Source organism: Pleurodeles waltl, chromosome 2_2 (assembly GCF_031143425.1).
Source record: "Pleurodeles waltl isolate 20211129_DDA chromosome 2_2, aPleWal1.hap1.20221129, whole genome shotgun sequence".
NCBI lineage: Eukaryota > Metazoa > Chordata > Amphibia > Caudata > Salamandridae > Pleurodeles > Pleurodeles waltl.
This window is the reverse complement of record NC_090439.1, coordinates 1,028,204,914-1,028,225,928: the sequence shown is the minus strand read 5'-3', so window position 1 is coordinate 1,028,225,928 and position 21,015 is coordinate 1,028,204,914. Positions and strand designations below refer to the sequence as shown.

General features: G+C 46.7%; 1 protein-coding gene across 4 annotated transcripts in view; it reads right to left on the bottom strand.

Moving 5' to 3' along the window:
• Window positions 1–21,015, bottom strand: part of PHF20L1 (PHD finger protein 20 like 1) — a 764,530-nt gene that overhangs the window by 313,576 nt on the left and 429,939 nt on the right. For all 4 annotated transcript variants that reach the window (XM_069220776.1, XM_069220778.1, XM_069220775.1 and 1 more), the window contains one exon: window positions 17,619–17,783. In XM_069220776.1, coding sequence (XP_069076877.1) covers window positions 17,619–17,783 — 165 coding nt within the window. The remainder of the gene's footprint in view (window positions 1–17,618; window positions 17,784–21,015) is intronic.

The window sequence follows — 21,015 nt, the reverse complement described above, 5'->3', positions numbered from 1 at the left end:
TACTACAGGAGATTCGTCAACGTGTATGGCACCATTGTTGCCCCCTTGACAGAGCTGACTTCCAGGAAGCAGCCCAAGAAAGTGATCTGCAAGTCAGACCGCTTTTGATGCCCTGAGGGCAGCCATGTGCACGGCACCCATGCTGAAGACACCAGACTTCTCCAAGGAATTAGTTGTGAAGACTGATGCTTCAGAGTAGGGTGTGGTGGCAGTTCTAGCACAGCTAAATGAAGAGAGCCTAGACCAGCATGTAGCCTTCATTAGTACGAGGTTACTCCCCAGGGAAAAGAAGCAGAGCACAATTGAGAGAGAAGCTTTCGCTGTGGTCTGGGCACTGAAGAAGCTGAGACCCTACTTGTTTGTAACTCACTTCTGGGTTCAGACAGACCAAAGATGTTCCCACATACCCACCCATTCATCGTGAGACCTGAGCCCCCCGTGGGTTCTCCTGGACTGCCTCCCCCCCCCAGTCCCTGCTTGCAGATACTTTCTAACCAGACTGATCTCAATTGATGTGTATGTGACACCCAAAAACACCCCTCTGCACCTGGATACCCCAGAGCCCCTCAAGGTGACCTCTTATTCTGACATTGGACCTTGCCCCATGTTCACCTAAAGTTTGGAAGGGCACTCCTGTTATTTGTTGCCAATTACCTGTATGCAGTGACTGTTTCTTTCCTATTAGATAACATTAGGGCACACGACGGTGAAAAGCACCTTTGCACCCTGACACATCAGTACCTCCCAAAGTGAGCTGTTGGTGCTGCTTTGGACCTTGTCCCATACTTAACTTAACTCCAGACGAACAGTCCTGTAAGTTGTAGTTAAGTGCCAGAATGCAGTATATGTCTTTTCCCCATAGGTTAACATTACAGCTCCAGAAATTGCACTTTCAACTTTTAAAAGGTATAACAATTTATATTTCAAAAGGTACTTACCTGATTCTGATGATCTTGGTTTCTAAATTCATATAAAAATAAGTGTTTTTTTCTATAAATAGGTGTTGGATTTCTTTATTGAGTGTGTGTCTCTCTTACTGGCTCAGTGTGTGCAATAAATACTTAACAATGTCTTCTAATATGCGTAACTGCTCGCCCACACTAGCATAAAATACGTCTTTTAAGGATATTATTTTAACCTCCGTCAGCCAATAGAGGTCAACCTTGGCTATCTGCATAGTTTTCTATTACATTGGTACACTACATAGAAAGCCAGCCTTCATAGCCTGAATATCCTGGACTCGCAGCTCTGGAGCATAAGCCCGAAACTGACTGTGTCTAGAACAGCTCTGATGAAAGGGAGCATCTGAGAGGGATTCAGGTGTGACTTCGGCATATTGATATTGAACCCCAGTGAATGCAGGCAATCCACCTTAGTCTGGAGGTGAGAGACGACAGCCTGGGGCACGCACGCCTTTAACATCCAGTCATCAAGCTAGGGGATCACTGAAACCCCTGATCTGCGCAGATGAGCTGCGACCACCGCCATCACCTTGGTAAACACCGGAGAGCGCTGGTAAGGCCAAAGGGTAGCACGGTGAACTGATGGAACTCATGGCCTACATTGAATCGCAAGTAAGGTGCTAGGGCAAACAGGATGAGAATATGGAAATAAGTGTCCTGCAAGCCCAACACTACCATCCAGTCACTTGGATCCAGGGCAGATGGCACATAAACTTCTTCTTGAGGAAGAGATTGAGGGACGGAAGGTCTAGGATAGGGCAGAGGCCCTTGTCCATTTTGGGTACGAAATAGGAGAGAGGGAATAACAACCGACCTGTTTGATGTGATGGATTGCGAGCGGAGCCTGGCTCCAAATGCCCCTAGGTGAGGGAGAGTCATGAGTTACTTACCTGTAACTGCAGTTCTCCAGTATTGGTATCTTTCATAGACTGACATGCTTGAATCATCCCTGTTGTAGTAGTGGGAGTCCCACGGTACCATTAAATAGCAATATAGAGAAACTTTTTATAGAAAGCAATGTTAAAGTGCATTCACTTTCACAGCATATTTGCATCATTAGAAAAGACCCAAAGTCCAGCCCAATCAGTCTACAGCACCCTTTAGAACCTTCAGCATAGAAGATCCAAGCTGTCAGATTTTCCTGCACAAGTGAACTAAATAACCAGGATACATAAGGGGAGCTTCTATGGGGAAGGAGGGTGGGTCACATGTGAATCTATGAAAGATAGCAAAACTGGAGAACTGCAGTTACAGGTAAGTAACTTAATGTCTTCTCCTGTATTGGATCTTTCATAGATTCACATGCTTGAATCAGAATAGCAGGCAGTTTTGCAATATTTAGATATTGTTACTGCATTATCTTGTTCATGGTAGGTTGCAAATAAATAAAAACAGTAATAAAAATGATAATCATAATAATATTACATATGATAATAATAAAGCTAACAATAATACACATTTGCAATGTATGAGTCTAGACATAAAATGTGTCATCAAATGTTAACCATTGAGTAAATTGGTAATAAGGACAACAGAGGCTCACCTCTTTGAAATAGATGTTGCAACACAGCCTGTCCGACTGCTGCATCACTGTAGTGTGCCGAATCTAGGCAACAGTGCTGAGTGAAAGTGTGTTTGCTCTTCCACATCGCAGCACAACAAATCTTTTCCACAGGAACACCTGCGAATAAGGCTGCTGATGTGGAGACAGCTCTTCTGGAATGTCCCTTGCCACTGAAGAAAGAGGTTTGCCCGCTCTGGAATTGCAAAATTGTATAGCAATGGTTGCTTTAGTAACTAACAGGTGTGCCTCGCTGAGACAAATAGTTGTTCTGTTTTTCGAAGGAGTTTGGTACGATGTAAGTAAAAATTAAGATATCTCCTTATGTCCAGGGTATTCAGAGATTGCTCTGTCGAAGTGGCTGGATTTGGGAAAAGGTTTGTAGAATGACAGATTAATTGAGATAAAACTGTGAGGGCAGTTTAGGAATACATTTTGGATTTGGTCTTAGTAGAACTCTGTCTGTGAATTTGAGAAAGGGTTCTTGGGCTGGTAATTCCTGAATTTCACTCCCCCTTCTAGAGGATGTTAACACAAGCAGCGTAGCCACTTTCCAGGTAAGGCATTTTAGATATGCCTTGTGAATCGGTTCAAATTGTGGTTTTAACTGGGTAAGAACGATGTTCTGATGCCATTTTTTAGCAGGTGGTGGTCCTACCTTCAGGGAAAACTCATAAGAGGCCTTTGATGAATTGCTTCACTATCCTTGTGGAGCAACGCGTATGAGCTAGTGAAGAGCACCTAAATCTGGATATTGCTGCAAGCTGTACTGTAGGACGTTGGCTATGTATATACTATCTCAAAGTGAGAGATAGTGTGTGCAGAGTCCAAGGGTTCCCCTTAGAGGTTGATGGTGACAAAATTAGATAATACTAATTCTCTATTTTGTGGTAGCGTGGTCGCGCAGTAGGCTTATCAGAGGGTAGTGTTAAGCATTTGTTGTACACACACAGGCAATAAGTGAAAACACATACTCAATTACTTAACTCCAGGCTAATAGGTTTTTATATATAAAAATATTTTCTTAATTTATTTTAGAACCACAAGATTCAGAATTCAAGTAAGTACATAAATTGTAAGGTACTTGGCATAGGTAAATATGGGACTTTGAATTAAAACAGTAATGTACACAGTTTTGGCAAAAATGGCAATAAGCTATTTTAAAAGTTGACACAGCAAAAATCAACAGTTCCTGGGGGACGTAAGTATTGGTTCGTTTTTCAGGTAAGTAAAGCACTTACAAGTTCAGCCTCGAGGCATAGGCAGCCCACCGTTGGGGGTTCAAGTGAACCCCAAACACCTAGCACCAGCATCACACGGCCGGTCAGGTGCAGAAGTCAATGTAGGGCCCCAAACAGGCACACAAAATACACCCTCAGCTGCACTGGGGCAGCCGGATGCAGTGTGCAAAGTAGGTGTCGGGGTTTAGGTTCAAATCAATGGAGAGACCCGGGGGTCACTCTGGCGATGCAGGCAGGGCACAAGGGGGCTTCTCGGGCCAGCCACTGACTGGGCAAGGATGAGGGCCGCCTGCTGGCCACTCCTGCACCGGTAGTTGGTTTCTATCCGGGCTGCGGGTGCACTGCTTCTTCCAGGCATCTGGTTCTTTGTTACAGGGCAATCGCGGTCAGGGGGAGCCTCTGGATTCTCTCTGCAGGCGTCGCTGTGGGGGTGCAGGGAGGTCGTCTTAGGGTGTCCACGTCGTTGGAGTTGCCTGAGGGTCCTCTCTGCAGTGTTGGTTCTTCTGGACACGAGCCAGGCGTGTCAGGTGCAGAGTGTTGGGGACTCACGCTCCGGAGTGAGGCTGGAATCCCTTTAAAGATGGCTTCTTTGTTGCTGTTTTGGACAGAGCTGCTGTCCACGGGAGTTTCTTGGTCCTTTGGCTACAGGGCAGTCCTCTGAGTCCTCAGTAAACTGATAATGCCCATCAGGTGTAAAGAATGCTGTTTTTTCTTTTGCTCAAGGTGCCATTTTGATTTGCCAGTACCCTTCTGTAAAGTTAAAGGTACTTAAGAATTTGGCTGCACCTAATTTATCAATCAATTCATCTGCCATTGGTATGGGGTGACAGAGTTGAGCCCTCTGTAGTCTACACAAAACCTCATCTCTCGCTTTCCATCCTTGGTGTGAGGTTTGGGGACCAAGACCACTGGGCTAGCCCAGGGACTGTCAGAGTGCTCTCTCACTCCCATTTCCAGCATCTTGTGGATTTCCACTTTGATGCTTTCTTTGACTTGGTCAGACTGTCTGAATATTTCATTCTTGAAAGGTAAACGGTCTCCTGTGTCCACATCATCGGTCCACAGGTGTTTGACCCGGGGGCAAAGAAAAGAGCTCAGCAAACTGCTGGAGGACTTGCCTGCAGTCCACTTGCTGTTGGCTAGAGAGGGTGACTGAGTAGACTACTCCATCTACTGAGCAGTCTTTAGGGTCAGTTGAGAGGAGGTCAGGGAGAGGCTCACTCTCTGCTTCCTGATCCTTATGGTGAAGTCTGCCCTACCATTATAGAGTTTAACATGGATCATCCTCTTGGGTGTCCTCTAGTGCCCAGGTCCACTAAGTAAGTGACCTGACTTATTTTCTAGCATTGGGTAAGGGCCACTCCATCTGTCTTGAAGTGCCCTGGGAGCCACAGGCTCCAGAACCCAGACTTTCTGCCCTGGCTGAAACTCTCAACCATTGCAGCCTTTTGGTCATAACACAACTTCTGGAGTTGTTGGCTGCCCTCAAGGTTTTTGCTTGCCTTTTCCATGTACTCTGCCATCCTGGAGCGGAGGCCTAGTACATAGTCCACTACATCTTCGCTTAGGCTCATGGAGAGGTCTCTCCTTGCCTTCTCTCACTAGTGCCAGTGGTCCCCTTACAGGATGGCAAAACAGAAGCTCAAAGGGGGAAAACCCTACTGCCTGCTGTGGCAACTCTCTGTAGGCGAAAAGCAGGCATGGCAAAAGGACATCCCATCTCCTTTTGAGTTTTTCAGGGAGCTCGATGATCATGCCCTTCAATGTCTTGTTAAACCTTTCTACAAGACCATTGGTTTGTGGATGGTATGGTGAACTTGTAAGTCACCCCACACTCATTCCACATGTTTTAGGTAAGCTGACATGAAGTTGGTACTTCTGTCAGAAACCACCCCCTTAGGAAATCCCACTCTGGTAAAAAAATACCTATGAGTTCTTTGGCTCCTGCAGGGGCAGTAATGAACCTAAGGGGAATTGCCTCAGAGTACCTGGTAGCATGATCCACTACTACCAGTATATATTGGTTCCCCGATGCTGTGGGAGGTTCAAGTGGACCCACTATGTCCACTCCCACTCTCTCAAAGGGGACCCCCACCACTAGAAGTGGAATGAGGGGGGCCTTTCTATGGCCACCTGTCTTACCACTGGCTTGACAGGTGACACAGGAGCTGCAAAACTCCTTTACCTTCTGGGACATATTGGGCCAATAAAAATGGTTGACTAATCTCTCCCAAGTCTTGGTTTGTCCCAAATACCCAGCAAGGGGAATGTCATGGGCTAAGGTTAGAATGAACTCCCTAAACTCATGAGGCACTACCACTCTCCTAGTGGCACCAGGTTTGGGATCTCTTGCCTCAGTGTAGAGGAGTCTATCTTCCCAATAGACCATGTGGGTTCCACTGACATTACCTTTTTCTTGCTCAGCTGCTTGCTGTCTTAGGCCTTCAAGAGTGGGACAAGTCTTTTGTCCCTGACACAGCTGTTCCCTTGAGGGTCCCCCTAGGCCCAAGAGCCATACCTGATAAGGCTCCAGCTCCATGGACTCAGTTCCCTCAGGGGATAGAACATCTTCCCGAGAAGAGAGGTTCTGTTTCTTGTGCTGTGAAGAAGCTGGTCCCTAGGCTTCTTTCCTTTAACCTTGGAAGGTTGGGCCATTATTCCAGATTCCAACACTTCTTTTTCACCCTGTGCTCTAGTCTTGACACATACCAGTTCAGGGATGCCCAGCATGCTCTGCATGGGTCTTCAGCTCTACCTCAGCCCATGCTAAGGACTCCAGATCATTCCCAAGCAGACACTCTATTGGAATTGCAGAGGAAACTACCACCTGTTTCAGGCCAGTGACCCCTCCCCATTCTAAAGTTACCATTGCCATGAGATGGACTTTAGTTTAATTGTCAGCATTAGTTACTGGATATGTCTGTCCAGCCAGGTACTGTCCTGGGGAAACCAGTTTGTCTGTCACCAGGGTGACACTGGCACCTGTTTCCCTCAAGGCTTCTACCTTATTTCCTTTTATCAAGAGCTGCACCTGTATTTTTGCATGTTAGGCGTACAGGCAGCAAGTGTGGCTAAATCCTCCCCACCCTCTGAAACTAAAGTAGCTTCAGTGTGGACCCTGATTTGCTCTGGGCACACTGTTGATCCACCTAGAAGCTGGCTAGTCCAGTGCTAACTGGAGTAGTAGTTGGGGGCCTTTCCTTGGGACAGGCCTTGTCTCCAGTTTGGTGTCCATGCTGTCTACAGTTGTGACACAGGCCTTCTTGGGATCAAAGTTTTTACCCTTATACTCATTTGTGGACTGTTAAGAGGCTCGGGCCCATCCTCCTGAGCAGAAGACGTAGAAGACTCTTTGGTTTTGTCCTTAGATGTCTCACCGCCCTTCCCCATGGGGAGGGTTTGTGACCCCTTTCTTTTGGTCATGCCCTGTGGAAGTCTTGGTCACCATAGTCTTGACCCAGTGGTCTGCCTTCTTTACCAGATCTTGGGGAGAAATTGGACCTAGGTCTACCAGATGTTGATGCAGTTTGTCAATGAAGCAATTACTTAACAGATGTTCAATACATGATATAGCCCATCATAATCACTTACACCACTGCCAGTTATCCAACCATCTAGTGTTTTGCCTGATTAGTCAAATCAACCCAGGTCTGGCTTGAGGATTTGTGAGCCCCCCTGAACCTAATCCTGTACTCCTCAGTTGAGAAGCCAAAGCCCTCAATCAGGGTAGCCTTCATGAGGTCATAGGATTCTGAATCTTTACCAGAGAGTGTGAGGAGTCTATCCCTACACATTCCAGTGAACATTTCCCAAAGGAGACCTTCCCAGTGAGATCTGCTTACTTTTCTGGTTGCACAAGCCCTCTCACAAGCTGTGAACCATTTGGTGATGTCATCACCTTCTTCATATTTAGTTACAATCCCGTTGGGGATTTTTAGGATGTCCGTATTCTCTCTTACCCTATTTCAGTTGCTGCCACCATTAAAGGGAGTTAAACCCATTTCTTTTCTTTCCCATTCTATGGCTAGGGGCTGCTTCTCCAAAGCCAATCCCTTGGCCATCCTTGCTAAAAGGATGTCCTCTTCATTGAGGCTGTCCTCAATGTTCCTAGTGGGAATGGACTCCCCTGTGGAAGAATCAGAATCTCTGAGTCTGATTTGTAGAGACAGGGGTCTTGGAACCCTGGTCTCCCTACTTAGGGTAGGAGGGGGGAGTTCTACCTCCTGATCCCCAACTTCTTCCTCATCTGAGGAGAGGTCTTCCCCTTGAGTGGGATGGTCTCTGGTGTACTCTTTCAAGAGCTCCTGGAGCTTGACTTTGGTAGGGTTGGACCCAGCTTTAATCTTTCTTAGCTTACAGAGGGACCTTAGCTCTGTCATCCGTAGATGCAAATAAGGGGTGAGGTTGAGTTCCATAACCATATCCTCTGAGCTACTCATATCTCTACAAGGATTACTTTTCAAGAAACTAAAAACTACTTCTAATACTTAATTGCTAACTTTAACAAAACCTTCAACTTTAAAAAAGAGATGCTAACAGGGACTTACACAAGAACCTAGCAGGACGTTTAAACATTTGGAAAAATAGTCAAAATTCAAAAATCAATTTTCTAATGACAATTTTGGAATTTAGTTGTGTGATCAGGTATTGGCTGAGGGGTTCCCCAAGAGGCTTGACAGAGGCAATAATAGATAAAACTAATACTAATGCTCCATTTGTGGTATTGTGGTTCAGCAGTTAGTCTTATCAGAGGGTGGGGTTAAGCATTTGTTGTACACACACAAGCAATAATTGAAAACACACACTCGGTGATTAAACTCCAAGCCAATTTTTTTTTTTTTTTTTTAATATAGAAAAATATTCTTTCTTAATTTATTTTTAGAACCACAAGATTAATTTAGCAGGTAAGTACATTAAATGAAAGGAACTTTGCATAGTGATAGTTGAGACTTTGAATAGATTCAATATTGTACACAGTTTTCAAAAAAATGGCAAAAAGCAATTTTAAAAGTAGACACTGCAATTTTCAACAGTTCCTGGGGGAGGTAAGTACAGTACAGTTTCAGAGGTAAGTACCACACTTACGGGTTCAATCTCTGCAGTATAGGTAGTCCACCATTTGGGGTTCAAGACAACCCTAAACACCCAGCACCAGCAACACAGGGCCCGTCAGGTGCAGAGGTCAAACAGGAGCCAAAATAACGTGGGCGCCTATGGAGACAGGGGGTACTCCGGTTCCTGTCTGCTTGCAGGTAAGTACCTGCGTTGTCAGAGGGCACACCAGGTGGGGTTGGAGGAGTACTGGATGGGCCCCAAGTAGGCACAAAAACCATACCCTCAGCGGCACGGGGGCGGCTGGGCATAGTGTGCAAACACGGCATCAGGCTTTCAATAGAACTCTATGGAGGGACACAGGGGTCACTTAGGCGCTGCAGGCAGGGCACGAGGGGCCTCTCAGGCAAGCCACTGACTGGGCAAGGGTGAGGGCCGCCTGCTGGTCATTGCTGCACTGGTGGTCGGTTTCTCACGGGCCTGGGGGCTGCAGGTGCAGTGCTTCTTCCAGGCGTCGGATGTCTTCGTCCCAGGCAGTCGGGGTCAGAGGGATAACCTCTGCAGACGTCGTCGTGGTGGTGCAGGGAGGTCAGCCCAGGGTGGACACGTTGTCAGAGTCGCCTGGGGGTCCTCTCTGGATAGTTGGGTTCTCTGGACACGGGTCGGGGCCTCAGGTGCAGATTACTGTGGACTCATGCTTCTGGAGTGAGGTGGGAGTCCCTTTAAACATTGCTGTCTTTTCTTCTTGTTGGGCAGAGCCGCTGCCCACGGGAGTTCCTAGTCCTCTGTGATGCAGGCAGTCCCCTGGAGGCTTGAGCCTTTGAGGCTCACCACCAGGTGTTACAATTCCTGCAGGGGGAAGTGTGGAGCACCCCCACCCAGAACAGGCTTTGTTTCTGACCACAGAGTGCACAAAGGCCCTTAACCGATTTGGTCAGAAACTCGTCTGGAAGTGGCAGGCTGCCACAGCCCTGGCACACAGTTAAGTCCCTTGTAAAAGGTACATTTGGCACCAATGGCCCTGTGCCCAGGGAAGGTCCCTAAGGGCTGCAGCATGTATTATGCCACCCTCAGGGACCCCTCACTCAGTGCATGCACACTGCTTTGAAGCTTGTGTGTGCTGGTAGGGAGAAAAGACAAAGTCGACATGGCACTCCCCTCAGAGTGCCATTCCCACAACCCACTTCCTGTGGCATAGGTACGTCACCCCTCTAGCAGGCCTTACAGCCCTATGGCAGGGTGCACTATACCACAGGTGAGGGAATAGTTGCATGAGCAGTATGCTCCTACAGTGTCTAAGCCAATTCTTAGACATTGTAAGTGCAGGGTAGTGATAAAGAGTATATGGTCTGGGAGTTTGTCAAACACAATAACACATAATGGCTACACTGAATACTGGGAAGTTTGGTATCAAACTTAGCACAATAAATCCACACTGATGCCAGTGTGGGATTTATAAAAAAAATACACACAGGGGGCATCTTAGAGATGCCCCCTGTATGCCAGCCCACCTGCTAGTGCTAGGCTGACCGGTCTCTGCTAGCCTGCCACTTCCAGACTAGTTTCTGGCCACATGAGGTAAGTGCCTTTGTGCACTTTGTGACCAGGAACAAAGCCTGTCCTGGGTGCAGGTGCTTCACACCTCCCCCTGCAGGAACCGTAACTCCTGGTGGTGAGCCTCAACGGCTCAAGCCTGGCGTTACAATGCCCCAGGGAACTCTAGCTAGTGGAGATGCCTGCCCCCCAGACACAGCCCCCACTTTTGGCAGCAAGTCCGGAGGAGATAATAAGAAAAACAAGGATTAGGGATGTGCCCCACTCCCCAAAGGGAGGAGGCACAAGGAGGGTGCAGCCACCCTCAGGGACAGAAGCCATTTGCTACTGCCCTCGAGCCCTAACACACCCCTAAATTTAGTGTTTAGGGGCGACCCTAAACCCTGGAATTCAGATTCCTGACGACCTAACAAGAAGGACTGCTGACCTGGAAACCTCGAAGAGAAGGATGAGATGACAACTGCTTTGCCCCAGCCCTACCGGCCTGTCTCCTGATTCAAAGTACCTGCAACAGCAACGCATTCTAGAGGCCCAGCAACCTCTGCCAACTCATAGGACTACCCTGCAACTCCAAAGGACCAAGAAACTCCTGTGGACAGCGGCCCTGTCTAAAGCAAGAAGAAACCATCTTTAAATGGACTCTCACCTCACTCCAGAAGCGTGAGTCCCCACCACTCTGCATACAACGCCCCTGGCCCGTGTTCAGAGAAACCAACGCCACAAAGAGGACCCCCAGGCGACTCCAATGACGTGTCCACCCTGAGCCGACCTCCCTGCACCCCCACGACGACGCCTGCAGAGGAAATCCAGAGGACCCCCCTGACCGCGACTGCCCGGTAACAAAGAAACCTGACGTCTGGAGAAGCACTGCATCCGCAGCCCCCAGGCCTGTGAGGAACCAACTACCAGTGCAGCAGTGACCAGCAGGCGGCCCTTACCTTTGCCCAGTCAGTGGCTGGCCCGAGAATACCCCCCCGTGCCCTGCCTGCATCATCAGAGTGACCCTTGGGTCCTGTAGAAAGTACCATGTTGCCTGGCATGGTACCCCCATTTTCACTGTTTGTATGTTTGTTTTAGCCCTTGTGTCACTGGGATCCTGCTAGGCAGGACCCCAGTGCTCATAGTATGTGCCCTGTATGTGTTCCCTGTGTGGTGCCTAACTGTCACTGAGGCTCTGCTAACCAGAACCTCAGTGGTTATGCTCTCTCTGCTTTCTAAATTTGTCACTGCAGGCTAGTGACTAAGTTTACCAATTCTCATTGGCACACTGTTACACCCATATAATTCCCTTGTATATGGTACTTAGGTACACAGGGTATTGGGGTTCCAGGAGATCCCTATGGGCTGCAGCATTTCTTTTGCCACCCATAGGGAGCTCAGGCAATTCTTACACAGGCCTGCCACTGCAGCCTGAGTGAAATAACATCCACGTTATTTCACAGCCATTTTTGATTGCACCTAAGTAACTTATAAATCACCTATATGTCTAACCCTCACTTGGTGATGGTTGGGTGCCAAGTTACTTAGTGTGTGGGCACCCTGGCACTAGCCAAGGTGCCCCCACATCGTTCCGGGCATTTTCCCCGCACTTTGTGAGTGCGGAGACCCCATTACACGTGTGCACTATACATAGGTCACTACCTATGTATAGTGTCACAATGGTAACTCCGAACATGGCCATGTAACATGTCTAAGATCATGGAATTGTCACCCCAATACCATTCTGGCATTGGGGGGACAATTCCATGATCTCCCGGGTCTCTAGCACAGAACCCAGGTACTGCCAAACTGCCTTTCCGGGGTTTCCACTACAGCTGCTGCTGCCAACCCCTCAGACAGGATTCTGCCCTCCTGGGGTCTGGGTAGCCCCGGCCCAGGAAGGCAGAACAAAGGATTTCCTCTGAGAGAGGGTGTTACACCCTCTCCCTTTGGAAATAGGCGTGAAGGGCTGGGGAGGGGTAGCCTCCCCCAGCCTCTGGAAATGCTTTGATGGGCACAGATGCTGCCCATCAAAGCATAAGCCAGTCTACACCTTCATCCGGGGTTTCCTGGGCTCCTGCCCCGCCTGGATACTATCGCGACTCTTGGACTTGGTCCCCTTGCCTTGCAGGTCCTCAGGTACAGGAATCCGTCTTCAGTGCATTGCTGGTGTTTGTGGTTCTTGCAGAATCCCCCTATCACGACTATTGTGTCCTATTGGGGTAGTAGGGGTACTTTACTCCTACTTTTCAGGGTCTTGGGGTGGGGTATCTTGGACACCCTGACTGTTTTCTTACAGTCCGAGCGACCCTCTACAAGCTCCCATAGGTCTGGGGTCCATTCGTGATTTGCATTCCACTTTTGGAGTATATGGTTTGTGTTGCCCCTAGACCTATGTTCACCTATTGCATTCTATTGTAATTCTACACTGTTTGCATTACTTTTCTCACTATTACTTACCTGTTTTGGGTTTGTGTACATATAACTTGTGTATATTACCTTCTAACTGAGGGTACTCACTGAGATACTTTTGGCATATTGTTCTAAAAATAAAGTACCTTTATTTTTAGTAGCTCTGTGTATTGTGTTTTCCCATGATATTGTGCTATATGATATAAGTGGTATAGTAGGAGCTTTGCATGTCTCCTAGTTTAGCCTAAGCTGCTTTGCCATAGCTACCTTCTATCAGCCTAAGCTGCTAGAAACACCTCTATTCTACTAATAAGGGATAACTGGACCTGGCACAGGGTGTAAGTACCACAAGGTACCCACTATAAGCCAGGCCAGCCTCCTATGGGTCCCTCCATTGATTTCAATACAAAACCAGACACCTTGTTTGCACACTGCACTCGGCCACGCCTGTGCTGCTGAGGCTGTATTTTGTGTGCCTCTTTGGGACCCCCCTCCAGTGCTCTACAATACTCCCCTAGTCTGCTCCCTGAGGACGCGGGTACTTACCTGCTAGCAGACTGGAACCGGAGCACCCCCAGTCTCCATAGGCACCTATGTTATTTGTGCCCCTTTTTGACCTCTGCACCTGACTGGCCCTGTGTTGCTGGGCATTTGGGGTTAATTTGAACCGCCAACGGTGGGCTGTCTTTGCCCTAGAGACTGAACTTTTAAGTTCTTTACCTACCTCAAAAACTAACCTGTACTTACCTCCCTAAGGAACTGTTGAATTTTGCACAGTGTCCACTTTTAAAATAGCTTATTGCCATTTTATGACAAACTGTGTACATTACTGTTTTAATTCAAAGTCCTCTCTTTACCCATGCAAAGTACCTTACATTTAAAGTACCTACCTGCAATTTGAATCTTGTGGTTCTAAAATAAATTAAGAAAATAAAATTTTTCTATATAAAAACCTATTGGCCTGGAGTCAAGTCATTGAGTGTGTGTTCTCATTTATTGCATGTGTGTGTACAACAAATGCTTAACACTACCCTCTGATAAGCCTAACTCCTCAACCACACTACCACAATCAGAGCATTAGTATTATCTATTATTGCCTTTGTCAAGCCTCTTGTGGAACCCTGGGCTCTGTGCACACTATCTTTCACTTTGAGATCGTATATACAGGGCCAGTTTCGTACAATCCCCTTACAGAGCACCTTCGGATTGCTAGTGCAAGTCCCTGTCCACCAATAAGGGATACCCGGACTCTTTGCACAGTATACCTCTTTTTTGGTATACTATGTAAAGAGCCAGCTTCCTACTTGGTGATCAGACAATGTACAGTCACCCATTCACCAGATTCACTGAAACTTTAATTATAGGGTGGCTTGTGATACGTTGGTTCCTCATAGTAGTTTTCATAGGAGCAACCATAGTGAGGGTGTCCATATACCGAATATGATTATTGCCTTCACCATAATATCTACCTGGCTGATATCTGTCCTCATGGAAATTGGACAGAGCATTTGATATTATAATTATGTCATATAGATGATTTGTCATTTGGAAGGGTTTTGTCCATTATATGAATATCATACAGTATTCTGGTGTTTAACAGAATATAAACAGAGTAACTATTTTTCTAACAATTGGTCTCGAGTTCCTTCTTGAGTGTGTCATTTATTGCCTCTGAGTTCATTCTTAGGACTACCCTCTGAAAAACCTAACTGCTCACCCACACTACCACAAAAGAGATCTTTTTGGGATTGTAACGTTTAACCCTGTAAACCAATATGGGGCGCTTGGAATATCTGCATAGTGTACCCCTACATCTGGTATATTGCATAGGTAGCCAGCTTCCTACACCAAACTTCTGAGGAAGGACTCTGGGCACAAGAATTATTACTTAATACTTTCAGTTCGACCTGCCTGACAAGCTTGATGACCTAAGATCGTGAACAACAATTCAAATAAATATTTAAGCAGAAATTCCATTCAATGCTTCAGCTATCTGTTGTAGGAAGTTGGCTCTGTATGTGCTATTTCAAAGTAAGGAATAGCATGCACAGAGTCCAAGGGTTCCCCTTAGAGGTAAAATAGTGGTAAAAATAGATAATACTAATGCTCTATTTTGTGGTAGTGTGGTCGAGCAGTAGGCTTATCCAAGGAGTAGTGTTAAGCATTTGTTGTACATACACAGACAATAAATGAGGTACACACACTCAGAGACAAATCCAGCCAATAGGTTTTTATATAGAAAAATATCTTTTCTTAGTTTATTTTAAGAACCACAGGTTCAAATTCTACATGTAATATCTCATTCGAAAGGTATTGCAGGTAAGTACTTTAGGAACTTCAAATCATCAAAATTGCATGTATACTTTTCAAGTTATTCACAAATAGCTGTTTTAAAAGTGGACACTTAGTGCAATTTTCACAGTTCCTAGGGGAGGTAAGTATTTGTTAGGTTAACCAGGTAAGTAAGACACTTACAGGGCTTAGTTCTTGGTCCAAGGTAGCCCACCGTTGGGGGTTCAGAGCAACCCCAAAGTCACCACACCAGCAGCTCAGGGCCGGTCAGGTGCAGAGTTCAAAGTGGTGCCCAAAACGCATAGGCTAGAATGGAGAGAAGGGGGTGCCCCGGTTCCGGTCTGCTTGCAGGTAAGTACCCGCGTCTTCGGAGGGCAGACCAGGGGGGTTTTGTAGGGCACCGGGGGGGACACAAGCCCACACAGAAATTTCACCCTCAGCAGCGCGGGGGCGGCCGGGTGCAGTGTAGAAACAAGCGTCGGGTTTGTAATGGAAGTCAATGGGAGATCTAGGGATCTCTTCAGCGCTGCAGGCAGGCAAGGGGGGGGTTCCTCGGGGAAACCTCCACTTGGTCGAGGGAGAGGGACTCCTGGGGGTCACTCCTCCAGTGAAAGTCCGGTCCTTCAGGTCCTGGGGGCTGCGGGTGCAGGGTCTCTCCCAGGTGTCGGGACTTAGGATTCAAAGAGTCGCGGTCAGGGGAAGCCTCGGGATTCCCTCTGCAGGCGGCGCTGTGGGGGCTCAGGGGGGACAGGTTTTGGTACTCACAGTCGTAGAGTAGTCCTGGGGTCCCTCCTGAGGTGTTGGATCGCCACCAGCCGAGTCGGGGTCGCCGGGTGCAGTGTTGCAAGTCTCACGCTTCTTGCGGGGAGCTTGCAAGGTTCTTTAAAGCTGCTGGAAACAAAGTTGCAGCTTTTCTTGGAGCAGGTCCGCTGTCCTCGGGAGTTTCTTGTCTTTTCGAAGCAGGGGCAGTCCTCAGAGGATGTCGAGGTCGCTGGTCCCTTTGGAAGGCGTCGCTGGAGCAGGATCTTTGGAAGGCAGGAGACAGGCCGGTGAGTTTCTGGAGCCAAGGCAGTTGTCGTCTTCTGGTCTTCCTCTGCAGGGGTTTTCAGCTAGGCAGTCCTTCTTCTTGTAGTTGCAGGAATCTAATTTTCTAGGGTTCAGGGTAGCCCTTAAATACTAAATTTAAGGGCGTGTTTAGGTCTGGGGGGTTAGTAGCCAATGGCTACTAGCCCTGAGGGTGGGTACACCCTCTTTGTGCCTCCTCCCAAGGGGAGGGGGTCACAATCCTAACCCTATTGGGGGAATCCTCCATCTGCAAGATGGAGGATTTCTAAAAGTTAGTCACTTCAGCTCAGGACACCTTAGGGGCTGTCCTGACTGGCCAGTGACTCCTCCTTGTTGCTTTCTTTGTTCCCTCCAGCCTTGCCGCCAAAAGTGGGGGCCGTGGCCGGAGGGGGCGGGCAACTCCACTAAGCTGGAGTGCCCTGCTGGGCTGTGACAAAGGGGTGAGCCTTTGAGGCTCACCGCCAGGTGTCACAGCTCCTACCTGGGGGAGGTGTTAGCATCTCCACCCAGTGCAGGCTTTGTTACTGGCCTCAGAGTGACAAAGGCACTCTCCCCATGGGGCCAGCAACATGTCTCTAGTGTGGCAGGCTGCTGGAACTAGTCAGCCTACACAGATAGTTGGTTAAGTTTCAGGGGGCACCTCTAAGGTGCCCTCTGTGGTGTATTTTACAATCAAATGTACACTGGCATCAGTGTGCATTTATTGTGCTGAGAAGTTTGATACCAAACTTCCCAGTTTTCAGTGTAGCCATTATGGTGCTGTGGAGTTCGTGTAAAACAGACTCCCAGACCATATACTCTTATGGCTACCCTGCACTTACAATGTCTAAGGTTTTGCTTAGACACTGTAGGGGCACAGTGCTCATGCACTGGTACCCTCACCTATGGTATAGTGCACCCTGCCTTAGGGCTGTAAGGCCTGCTAGAGGGGTGTCTTATCTATACTGCATAGGCAGTGAGAGGCTGGCATGGCACCCTGAGGGGAGTGCCATGTCGACTTACTCATTTTGTTCTCACTAGCACACACAGGCTTGTAAGCAGTGTGGCTGTGCTGAGTGAGGGGTCTCTAGGGTGGCATAATGCATGCTGCAGCCCTTAGAGACCTTCCCTGGCATCAGGGCCCTTGGTACCAGAGGTACCAGTTACAAGGGACTTATCTGGATGCCAGGGTGTGCCAATTGTGGGATCAATGGTACATTTTAGGTGAAAGAACACTGGTGCTGGGGCCTGGTTAGCAGGGTCCCAGCACACTTCTCAGTCAAGTCAGCATCAGTATCAGGCAAAAAGTGGGGGGTAACTGCAACAGGGAGCCATTTCTTTACATCTGTTAATTGTTCTGAGGTTCGCCTTTCTATTACATTTGGAGCACAGAAAATGCAAAAGCTGCCAAAACCCTTCTCAGCACATTCTTTTGTTTACATCAGTACAGGCTAGTATGCTTTAATGCAATGTTACAAGTTATCAGAAGGTTAGACATGAGTAATAAATTAAGTAACATACTTTCACCACTGAGGTCAACAGAGATGATGGCTCTTGGAAACTGATTTGCAGTATTTTTCACTGTAAACATATTTTTCAGCGGCAAAGAATCTCCAAATGACTGACTCAGGGGCGAAGGGCATCTTTCCAATACATTCAAGGGATTTCCATCACATTCTGTATGTTCTGTAATATAACAAACAAAAAGCAAATATTTTATTGACAAATGACAAAAACAAATTCAGTGGAAGTTTCAGAACTGGAATATCAAATCAGTGGGGCAGCTCCTGCAGTGTGTAAAATTAACATATCGCCATTACAGATACATTTATTGTCTTTAAAAATGAGGTTTAGCCTTGTTTGTGTTTAATTAAACAAAGCATCATGCAGGCAAGTCTGTATGCTGGTTATCCACAATGCAGCAAATATGTGCTTATTACCAGAACAAATAGAAACGACTCAAAGCAGAGGCCTTAAGGATCACATGCAAATCTATTTTAAAAAAACAACAAAAAAACAAGCATTTGCAATGCAATAGGTCTCGCATTTGCTAGAGTTAGAGCTATGGCGATGTAAATGAAAATGTCTTATTTATGCGTTTTCCTTTGGAGTGTAAGGGATGTATGTGGTGTGCAGTGAAAATCTGTGGTTTGTATTTTAATTGTTACTTTGCAATTGTTACAAAGCAAGCTTTGTTACAAAGCAAGCTTCACTTACACGGAAAGTACAATGCAAGCAAACCTCACAGAGAAGATACAATGCAAGCTTCCCTCACAGAGAATGTACCATGCATGCTTCCTTCACACACGGCAGATACAGCACAGGCAGCAGCAGAGCATGCTTCCCTCAAACACAGTAGATACAGCACAGGCAGCAGTGCAGGAACTCTCACACAGAAGGTACAAGCTTCTCTCAAAGAAGAGGTGCAATGCAAGCTTCCTTCAGACAGAAGGTACAATGCAAGCTTCCCTCTCAGAGAATGTACCCTGCAAGCTTTCCTCACACACAGCAGATAAAGCCAAGACATCTCGCACAGAAGGTAGATTTGCAAGCTTCCCTCACACAGCAAATACAGTGCAGACAGCAGTGCCAGCTTCACTCACACACAGAGCAGATACAGCCCAGGCAGCAGCAGTGCAAGCTTCACCCAGACATAAGAGATACAGCACAGCAGCAGTGCAAGCTTTCCTCACACAGCAGCAATGCAAGCTTCCCTCACACAGGTCAGATACAGCACATGCAGAAGCAGTGCAAGTTTCCCTCACACACAGAACATACAGCACAGCAGCAGTGCAAGCTTCCCTTACACAGCAGATACAGCACAGCAACTGTGCAAGCTTCCCTCACATACAGCAAATACAGCACAGACAGCAGCAGTGCAAGCTTCCCTCTCAGAGAATGTACAATTCAAGCTTCCCTTACACAAGGAACAGATAAAGTGCAGGCCGCAGTGCAAGCTTCCCTCACACGCTGCAGATACAGAACAGCAGCAGTCCACCATCACTGTAGTTAGAAGGGCCAATTCCTAAGTGGCTCGACTGCTAACAGACAGAATTGGGTGGCACACCATAATCAGCTGTATCCATGCAGAGCACAGAGAAAGGGTAACATTAGCAAGATCCTTCTAACTCGTGGCCAGAATCATAAGTAAGCAGGCCTAGAACTGCAGATGTTTACAATACACAAACAAGCGGGCAGTGCTGGGCTCTGAGGTACGCAGAATTAGGCATGTTTTAGCGTACACTCCTTTCAAGTGGGTCAGTTTCAATGAGGAAGTGCCATCTGATCCAAGCGCTGTTTGCTGAAACTCTGAAAATATTAACAAGCAGCGAGGAGTGGGGGTGTGGGGATGTCACGGGGGGAGTAAGTGAACTGCAAGTAGCAGTCAGGGAGAAAATACACAGCATTTCTGCATCTGTTTTGATGTGATAATTTATATTGTGTTTCATGCAACAATGTGTATTACTTGAAGTCAAATTTTTAATCCAAAGAACATCGTAAGATTAAAACCTAGTGCAGGTTTAACAAGACATATATAAAGAAGATAAAATGCGCTTTGGGACAGTAACCTTTTGTTGACAGGCTTCTGCATTTACAATGTATATTTTAACACAATGGGAAGGATCAATTGGTCTGCAAGAGTGCGCTTGTCAGGTGTGCTGATTATTGGTTTAACAGCTGCACTGTCAAACTGTGTTTTTTAACTGGGACTGAAAGAAAGACAAAACGTTATGTTTAACTTTGTTTAGGGAAGCTAAATATCCTGCATTTTAATTCAACATTGAATTACACAAAATAATTCACATTTAGACCACTTTACAGTGAAGTATTATATATGGAAAATGTCACTTACCCAGTGTACATCTGTCCGTGGCAAGTTCCGCTGCAGATTCACATGCTATGCATAGTCATGCCATCTAGTGTTGGGCTCGGAGTGTTACAAGTTGTTTTTCTTCGAAGAAGTGTTTTCGAGTCACGGTATCGAGTGACTCCTCCTCTTCGGCTCCATTGCGCATGGGCATCGACTCCATGTTAGATTGTTTTCCCGCAGAGGGTAAGGTAGGAGTGATAGAGTATAAAGAAAAAGCGATGTCCATGCAAATGGAATAGAGATATATATATATATGTACAAATGAATGTTTTAACTTGAACAGCTACAGGCTCCCGGGGAGGCGGGAGGGCGCATGTGAATCTGTGGCGGAACATGTCACGAACAGATGTACACCGGGTAAGTGACATTTTCCGTTCTATGGCATGTGTAGCTGCAGATACACATGCTATGCATAGACTACAAAGCAGTTTTGCCTCCCATAAGTGGTGGTCAGCCTGTAGGAGTTGAAGTTGTTTGAAATAGTGTTCTTAGTACAGCCTGTCCTACTGTGGCCTGTTGTGTTGCTAACACATCTACACAGTAATGCTTGGTAAATGTAAGGGGTGTTGACCAAGTGGCTGCTTTACAGATTTCGGTCATTGGTATATTTCCTAAAAATGCCATTGTTGCTTCTTTTTTCCTGGTGGAATTTGCTTTTGGTGTTACTAATAGCTACCTTTTAGCTTTTAGGTAACATGTTTGGATGCATTTTACTATCCATCTAGCTAGTCCTTGTTTTGAGATAGGCTTACCAGTATGTGGTTTCTGTAATGCCACAAATAACTGTTTGGTTTTCCTACATGATTTAGTTCTATCAATGTAATACATTATAGCTCTTTTAATGTCCAATGTATGCAGCGCTCTTTCTGCTACAGAGTCTGGCTGTGGGAAGAAGACTGGGAGTTCCAATGTTTGATTGATATGAAACGGTGATATCACCTTTGGTATTAATTTGGGGTTTGTCCGAAGTACCACTTTATGTTTGTGTACTTGGATGAAGGGTTGTCCAATAGTGAAAGCTTGGATTTCACTAACTCTCTGTAATGA